The following is an 8,963-nucleotide window of genomic DNA, read 5'->3' as shown; positions in this document are numbered from 1 at the left end:
GTTTGTGGTCAAACTTCGCCAAGTTTGACCAACTTCATAAAAAAAACATTAACATTTCACAACATGAATTTATTTTTCATACTGTGTAACTTTAGTATGTTGATATTTTCTCATATAAGTATGATCAAATTTCACAAAATGTGACTTCAGACAAATTTTATGTGCGGAGTAGAAATTACCGGAAGGAATACATTTGCGGGACGGTAAATAGGGGAGCCAAGCGTGAAGGTGAGCCGTTGATGTGGCAATGGTGTATAATAGCCGTCCATCGAACTGTTTTCTTCCTCCTCTGTTTCTTCAGTCCGCGCCGTAGCGTGGATTTCTCCAGACAGTTGTAGTTTCGTCAGGTTCAGAGCGTCAGGGTCCTGACAGGCTGCGGGCGGCACGGCCCCGTCCTCCTGGCTCACCCGTCAGGTTCCCCCGCTTTCCAGTCCGGCGTCTCCGCCGCAGATGGTGATCCCGCGCCTCCGCGCCATGCCCTCGTCCGGTAGTCTTAAGGTCCTGGTGGCGCCGCCGCGCGTCGACATGCCGTTCTGCGGTGCCTCAGTCACTGAGGCACGGGCCAAACGTCGCCGCCTCCGTCGCTAGTGCCTCGCCCGCACCAAGATCCCATCGCCGGCAGAGGTGACCCCCACTCCTTCCCCTGCCTCCCTCCCCGCCTGCGCTCTTAGTTAACAACTAATTAATCGCCCGGTTCGCTCATCTCATGATCAATTGAAGCCAATTGGAGTTTAGGTTTCATATAAACATTTTCCTGATTGGATTCCAGGCAAGTGGCGTGATGCAGGGTCAAATGAATCTGCTGAACAATAATGTACTGTAGCTTATACATTTGTCTGCAGCCGATCACTACTGAAATTTTGGTCCTGTTTTGCATTTCGCGTTTCGTAGAGGTTTTATTGACAGCTGTTATTGTGCAGTTGACATCTTCTAATTTTTCTGAGGTTTCCGATACTTCATTATCTCTTCTTGCTGATTGCAAAAGACTGGTCGTTGTTCGTTTGCCGTTATTAGTTATGATTTAGATGCAGTTTATGAGCTCCTTCGTTTGTGTGGGAAATGAAACCTTAATAAAGCTTATTCAGAGACAGTAATGCGGGTAGGGTAAAGGTCTGGCAACAGAACAGACTGCTAGCAAGATTGTTCATCTTGTAAGGCAGCTTCAGACCACTTTAAGCACTTGCCTCTACATGGTATTCTCTTCAGCCACAGCAACAGTTTGCGCTACAATCAGCGGGTGGCACGTCACAAGCAGCGGCAATCAGTATGGAGTGGCGGGGCAAACTAGGTTTCCACGGCAACCAGCTACACGCTTGTGACATGCCTATTTTCTTGATATGGGGCGTTCTTCTCCGTGGATTGGGCGTAGATTGGTTCTCAACCCCGTTAACTCTGGCTTGTTGACGTGAATTTTGTGTTCAAGCCATGTTCAAAATCAAGGGTTAATCCTCTATCTTGGTTCCAAGTCAGCCTCCCAAATATTTACTCTGACTGCGCAAATTGGTCTAGCTCTGATCGTTCAGGCTGTGCTTGTATAAATACTACTCATTTGTACAAATAAGGAAAAATCCGTACATGAAATGAAATGCTATGGCAAAAGAGAAGGGTACTGTCTGGAAGTGTCACTAACTGAACTAAAGAATGGAAAAGCCATAAAAGATAGTACACCATTGTTCCCTTTTACACGAATTTCTGTCGCTAGCTACCATCCTGCCGATCCTTTGCTTCATCTGACATCCATGTGTGTGGCCAGATGCTTGATTCTAAGGATCTCGCCACAAACTTGTCCCATGTCCGGCCGGTCTTTGGGTGATGTCATGGAGCAAGAGAGGCCTATTTTAACCATTGGAACGACACACTTCTTCATCACTTCCTGTGCGTTGCTGTCATCTTGTAGCATTGTTGGATCAACAACCTCATATATATTATCTGGAAATGCTCTACGAACAAATTCATGAAGGCTTGCACCATCACTGAATTTTCGGTCGGTTGGACTTCGCGCTGTTATCATTTGCAACAGAAGCACTCCAAAACTGTAGACATCACCCTTGGTTGATATCTCTTCGCTCATGCCATACTCTGCATTTACATTTACAAACACAATTAGGGAATCTAAAGTATATGTACAACTCTGTAAAGAACAAACTCAACCAACAACCCAACACACTGAGGAGATGCTTAATCTCACCTGGTGGGATGTATCCGATGGATCCTTTTAGGCAGGCCTGACTTGTTGAACTATCTTTGTATGCATTTGATGCAGTGAATGCAAACCTTGCCAGCCCAAAGTCAGAGACATACGCAACCATGTCAAGATCCAAAAGGATATTGCTTGGCTTTAGGTCACAATGTATCAGTGGAGATGCACATTGGTTATGAAGATAATCCAAAGCAAATGCTACATCCAAGCCAATATTGATCCTTTGGCATAAAGTCAGGGTATGTCTCTCACCATGTTCAAGGTCTTCAGGATGTAGCCACATTTCTAAGTTCCCATTCGGCATGTATTGGAATACTAGCGCCTTGAAATCTGCCCCAGTAGAGTCCACAGAAGAACATGAAGTGATGATCTTTACAAGATTCCGATGACGGACATTTCGCAGGGCTTCACACTCTGCAATAAAACTCCTATTTGCTCCATAATTGTTAAGGTTGAAAATCTTGATGGCAACTTGATCTTTCTGAAGCTTCAAACTGCCCTTATAAACCACTCCAAATGATCCTGATCCAATTTGGTTTGCTGGAGAAAACCTATTTGTTGACCTTGCAATGTCTTCATACGATATCTTCTTCACATGCTCATCAAATTCCTGCAAATGTGGATTTGCTTGCATCCTCTTCCTCCAGTAAATTGTCGCAATACATGACAAAATTAATATAACAACAGCAATGGTTGGAGTTACTATCCGTAGGACTAGAGCCGAGGAATTTTGTTTTCCTTTTCTGTCAACTAGTGTGGAACAAAGAGGTATACCTACTGTTGGAATGCTGGTACACAAATCATCATTTCCTTCAATTGACACTGCACTAGCATTGTAAAAAATACCACCTCTGGGAACCTCCCCACCAAAATTGTTGAAGGATAAGTTGAGATTTTGCAGGGAACTTAAGGATGTGAGGAACTGTGGAATCTTTCCGGACAAATTGTTCTGAGAAATATCTAAGTACTCCAGAACCACACACTGGCCAAGAGTGGATGGGATGTTGCCGGACAACCTGTTATTTGATATGCTAATTTTGTTCACATTAATAAGATTGCCAACTTCCACTGGTACTCCCCCAGATAGGTAATTGTGTGACAAGTCCAACTCTTCAGAAAGCGGAGAAATTTTGAAGATTTCACTTGGTATATTCCCTTCTAGCGAGTTGTGAGCAAGGTTTAGTATTTGGAGTTGAGTACAACGTCCTATACTTGCAGGTATCCTTCCGCTAATGTTGTTGCCATCCAATTTCAGAGAATTTAGCTTAACCAGATTACCAATAGTATCCAGGATTTGCCCTGACAGTTTGTTATGTGCAAAGGATAGATGGACCAAGCTCTGCAAATTACCGATTGTTCGTGGTATATTTCCAGTGATAAGATTGTAATCCATATACAACCTGCTGAGGCTCTTAAGATTGCCAATCTCAGGTGGTATAGGCCCAGAAATATGGTTTTCCCTTAGCCACAGCCACTCGAGACTATCAGAAAGATTGCCTATCGAACTTGGCATCTTGCCTTGAAGACTGTTCCCAGCCAACATCAGCTTAGTCAACCTGGTACAGTTTGCAAGTGAAGAGACAAATCCCCAGTTTCCCGCTTCTAGCTGGTTGTATGACAAACCAAGTTCCTCCAAATTTGGCAATGACCCAAAGAAGGGTATGGACCCAGTTAGGCTGTTATTATATAGGTAAAGCTGACGAAGGTTGTAAGCTTTGGGAAGAGAAGCTGGGATTGGGCCATCAAACTTGTTTGACGAGAGGATTAAACCCTGAATATTTGGGAGTGTGTAGCCAATATTGGAGGGTAATCTTCCAACAAGCGAGTTGTTTGCTAGGCCAAGAAATGTCAGAGATGACATATTGAAGAGAGATGGTGGGACTGTCCCAGACAAGTTGTTGGCTGTCAAGGCCAGTACCTGCAGTGTTGAAATATGACCTAAGCTGTCTGGTATACTCCCGACTAAATTATTCTCTGTAAGACGAAGATCAATAAGGAAAGGAAGGTTCCCTAGCGAAGAAGGTATTTTTCCTGAAATATGATTATTCCTTAAATCGAGGTATTGAATAGGGGGAGCGGTGGCCGTAACAACAGGTATGGAACCAACAAGTTTGTTCTTTTGGAGGGAAATGCCAATAAGAGATGATGTGTTGAAGAGAGCCTTTGGTAGGCTTCCAGTAAGGCTATTGCTCATGAGCCAAAGTACTTGGAGGGATGAACTATTTGCTAGGGACTCCGGGATGACCCCTATTAGAGCATTCACCCCAAGATCGACATATGTAAGAGAATGGCTGCTACCCAAAGATGGCGGTATGTTACCTTCCAAAGTATTCAAGCTGAGGTTGAGGTCGCGGAGCCGGTTCAAGAGGCCAAGCTCCGATGGTATGCCACCATTGAAGCTATTGTTTGACAGCTGCAGCCTTGCAAGAGAGGTCAGGTTGGCAAGGCAAGGTGATATGGAGCCTGAGATGCCTTCTGACTCAAGGTCCAGCGCAATCACACGACGAGGGGACACCGTGCTGCAGGTGATCCCATGCCACTCGCAAACGTCCAGGGACGTGTTGCTCCATGAAGCTAAAACTCCTGCTGGACCCGAGAGCCGGGACTTGAAGCAAAGCAGAGCTTGTCTATCATTTTCAGTTTCATTACAGATGGCTAGTGGTAGGCTGCAAAGGAAGGTAAAGAGGTATAGAAACCAAACAAATCCTGGACACAAGACAGCAGAAAATGCCATTGTTGTTGTTTACAGGTTACAACTATGGAGTATGGAGATGAAAACTCTCATGTGAAGGAGGGTGTTTAAATACTCAGCTTTGGAGTGCGACGGTAGCTAACCGCTCAACATAGCACACATATTCGTGGCTCAGCCATAGATATGGTGGGAACGGGGATGATGCACGACGGCATGCTTTTGTATCGGATTTGGTGTTCATCCAAACTATTTGCTCACTGAATTAGTTGTAACTTGGAAGTAGTTGTTCAAGTCAACACTTTGAGGAATATTTATATTGTGAGCACGCATTTGGACGCTAAGAGATCTGACCCTTCACGTCTCAGACTGGGACAGGATGATGCCTAGACTCTCTTGCTGGTGTGTGTGTAGTTACCTGAGGTACAAAGTCAGAGTGAATGCACGCTTCTTCCTGAAAAGTAATGGACACACAATTCAATATTTAAAAACGTGAAAAAATAGATGTATGGAATGCGGAATTTACGCATTTCAAATTGTGTGAAAAATGCCATGGGTATTTGTCTCATGTGTACAAGAATAACAAGAGATGAATAGATTTTTTTTATCTTCAATTTTACAGGAAATAAATGGTTGAAGCCCTCTTTGAATCATAGGAATTTCATAGGATTTTGGACGATCTCAGTATTACGGATTTGCTCCACAAATGCTTTTTCCGAGCAACTTGCCGAGGGCAAGGGCAGGAGCTCTGCCATTTCATACAAAGATAAGAGGCCATTGTAGTTCTTTGGGTTGATTTCCTATGACCTAATTTCGTAGAAATTCGAACATCTCCTGCAATTTCTTTTTTTTTTACACTCGTTCACATGTGACAGATGCACTTTTCTAGTGCTCTTTCTTTATTCTGTGCTGCGCGTGTACCTGTCGAACAACTATTTCTGCAAGTTTTACGCGTTTTACAATTATCTGTGTTGCGTACCTGTCAAATTCCTCTATTTTCTTTTCACACAGATGTGTGTGTGTGTGTGTGTGTGTTTTCCTCCTTGCAATCCAAAGAGGCCATGGCTGTTGATTTCATTAGTGTGAACCTCAACCTCCGTCTGTCAAACTCATGTATTTTCATATACACCTTTTTTCAGACGAGACGACTCTCCTGCAATTTCTTTGTTTTACACTCATTCACATATGACAGATGCACTTTTCTAGTGCGCTTTCTTTCTTCTGTCGAACAACTATTCCTGCAAGTTTTACGCATTTTGAATGGTCTGTGTTGCGCGTGTGCCTGTAAAATTACTATATTTTCGTTTCATATATATGTGTTATCCTCTTGCGATCCAAAGAGGCCCTGGCTGTTGATTTCATTAGTGTGAACCTCAACCTCCGTCTGTCAAACTCATGTATTCTCATATACACCTTTTTTCAGATGAGACGACTCTATGCCTCATTGACCCAGCCAGCGGCACAGCAACTTGCCCGAAGAACGGCGGCTCCAAAGTCTGCACGCGCTGCCTTGACCACCAGACCAGCGGCAGGGCAACTTGCCTGCAGAATGTCAACGGTATGGGCGTACGGCATGCTGGGCATGGTATGAACAAATTAACCCCTCATCATGCGGTCCATCCATTCAAATATGACGGGTAAATCAAGCTTATGCAAATTGTCTACATGAAAATAGCGGAAAGGTTGACTTGCGGCCATGTCAGATTGGCACGCAGTCTCGGGACTGAGATATCAACATGTGCCAAGAGCTCAAGATACCTCCAAACCTCTGAATCCATTGCATCTATCCGGCTAGTGGCAGGGTAGATAGAGACGTAGAGTGTTTGACTGGACTATACCATCCATTCCACCACATGGTATGAGCGCATGCCTTTCCACTTGATGAACACAAATTATGGGCTCTTGGGTGAAGGTCAAGGCAGCTGGGTGCGCGCGTGAGACATGGAAGTCCTCTCTGCAACACATATATAAACACATGAATCCCGGGGCCAGGAGGCATCCCTCAATCCTCACCCATCAAGCTCTGCTAGTAGCGGGCTAGAGAGGATGGCACTTGCTCCCCGGTCGTCTCTGCGCTCCCTGGTGCTGCTCATGTCGCACGGGAAGCCACGGCTGAGCTCTTTCTTCTCCTCGTCCTCCGCGGCCGGCACAGGCGTTCCGCCGGCCACCCCAGGAGCCGATGCTCCGGCCGTCCAGCCCCCAGGTAGTATACTAACCCGCACAGATTAATGCTTCCTGCACGCACGCCGTCTCCTTTTGATGCCATTGCTAACAGAGTGGCAGTTACTCCATTGTGCTTTGCAGCTCCTTCAGGCCCCAAGCTCCCTGTCGAGGAAGAGTTTGTTCTTCACCCAATTCCTGGGGTTCTACGTCCACGTCCGTGTCCGCACCCACCTGGAGCCGTTGAAGATGTAACCGACAAGGCTTGTCTGAACGCCCCTGAAGATCCTAGCAGTGCACACCCAACACCTGATCAGGGTTCATCTAGCACACCTGAACCTGTATCTGACAAGCCTCCCTGGGATATCTCTGAAGATCCTGGACACCCGGTTCTTGATCCACCACCTCCACGTCCACCTCGCAGGGGGCGTCGCGCTGTGACCGACGAGCCTGCGCGTTGCGCCCAGGAGCATCCCAAGTACCCAGTTCCCGACTGTTCAAGTGACAAGGTCTTCTCCTACTGCTCCTCCGCCGTTCCGCCGCCGGCTCCAGGAACTTGCACCCCGGCTGCCCCCGACGTTCAGCCTCCAGTCACCCCAGGTAGCTCGCCAACCTGAACAAATTAATGCTTCCTGCAACGCACGCGTCTCTCCTTTGATCCCAGCTAACAGCTACTCCTTTCCGTTGCAGCTCTGCCAGATCGTTCAGGCCACAAGCTCCCCGATCACGAAGAGTTAGTTGTTCACCCACTTCCTGATCCATCAGGTAACAGGCTTAGCCCTGTAATCGAAGAGCCTGCCCGGTGCACCCTGGACAACCCCAAATACCCAACTCCCGGCAGTTCAAGCCACAAGCTCCCTGCTCACGAAGAGCTCGTTATACACCCACTTCCTGGGGGTCCACGTCCGCGTCCACGTCCACGTCCACGTGGAGCCGTTAAAGATGTAACCGACAAGGCTTGTCTAAACGCCCCCGAAGATCCTACATACCCAACTCCTGATCATGGTTCATCTAGCCCGTCTGTGGACTTGTTGGAAGACCCTCTACATCCGGTGCGTGATCCACCAGGTAGGCCGTAATCGATGCAGTGCACCCAGGAGCATCCCAGGTACCCAGCTCTGGACAGTCCAAGACGAGATCTTTCAGACTTAATTCGCCAAGAAGAAAAAATATCTTTCAGACTGAAGTTCAGCAACCTCCTGACGGCTCACGAACCGGGGTTTAAATTACAGCCTGCAAACGCTGGATCACCGAAGATAGCGAGCATCCAAGCTGATGCACACTAGCATCAACTCTACTAATATTGTGTCACATAGGATAGGAGAAAAAACAGGGCAGCTTTCCCTGGCTTCTGCCCGTGCTGGGCTGTATGTACTGTGACTCATAATTTTGTTGTGATGAATCCTTGTGTTGTGAGCGGGGAGAAAAATCCCGGTGGTTACTGACTAGTTACTGCTGCGATTTTGTAATCCCAAATTCCCAATACATGCTGTCAAGGAAAAGAATCCCGGTGGTTACTGACTAGTTACTGCATGGTTGAGCCCCAGCTGCATGGCCTCTCAGCAAATACAAATACACACACACATTCATAAAAAAAAAATGCATTGCATTGCATTTCATACACATACACATTCACATTAATTTTAATTGTCCATAGTAATAAGCATATACAACGAAGTACTCGAATCTAAAGTGTTGGATTGTTCATGGGCTTGGGCCTTCACCCTGTTCTAGTTTAATTTTTCAGGCAAGTTTCATGTTGTCATGTTCAGACTTCAGATTCGAGGTTCCAAGTCAGCTTCTAATAAAAGGTCTAACTTGATTTCATTGGGCACTGCTCGCACAAATAATCTAACTCAGATTACTCGGATTGAGCGTGTAGAATTACTACTCACTTGTAAAAAGAAAATGAGA

General features: G+C 46.0%; 1 protein-coding gene and 1 pseudogene across 2 annotated transcripts; one reads left to right on the top strand and one right to left on the bottom strand.

Moving 5' to 3' along the window:
* Positions 1-342: 342 nt before the first annotated feature.
* On the top strand, positions 343-8,573 carry LOC119332477 (vegetative cell wall protein gp1-like). Of its 2 annotated transcripts, XM_037605659.1 has the most exons (5): positions 343-624; positions 6,313-6,474; positions 6,565-7,092; positions 7,173-7,649; positions 7,740-8,573. In XM_037605659.1, the coding sequence occupies exons 3-5, from the start codon at positions 6,936-6,938 to the stop codon at positions 8,126-8,128; spliced, it is 1,023 nt and encodes a 340-aa protein (XP_037461556.1). In that variant the 5' UTR covers positions 343-624; positions 6,313-6,474; positions 6,565-6,935; the 3' UTR covers positions 8,129-8,573. The 2 variants fall into 2 exon arrangements, with proteins under 2 accessions (XP_037461556.1, XP_037461557.1); XM_037605660.1 differs by having other exon boundaries at positions 347-624; positions 6,313-7,092; positions 7,194-7,649.
* LOC119332476 lies at positions 1,516-4,951 on the bottom strand (annotated as a pseudogene).
* Positions 8,574-8,963: the final 390 nt, after the last annotated feature.

Source organism: Triticum dicoccoides, chromosome 7A (genome assembly GCF_002162155.2).
Source record: "Triticum dicoccoides isolate Atlit2015 ecotype Zavitan chromosome 7A, WEW_v2.0, whole genome shotgun sequence".
Taxonomy (NCBI): domain Eukaryota; kingdom Viridiplantae; phylum Streptophyta; class Magnoliopsida; order Poales; family Poaceae; genus Triticum; species Triticum dicoccoides.
Note: the sequence above shows the minus strand (reverse complement) of the source record. Positions and strands in the feature narration are given on the sequence as shown.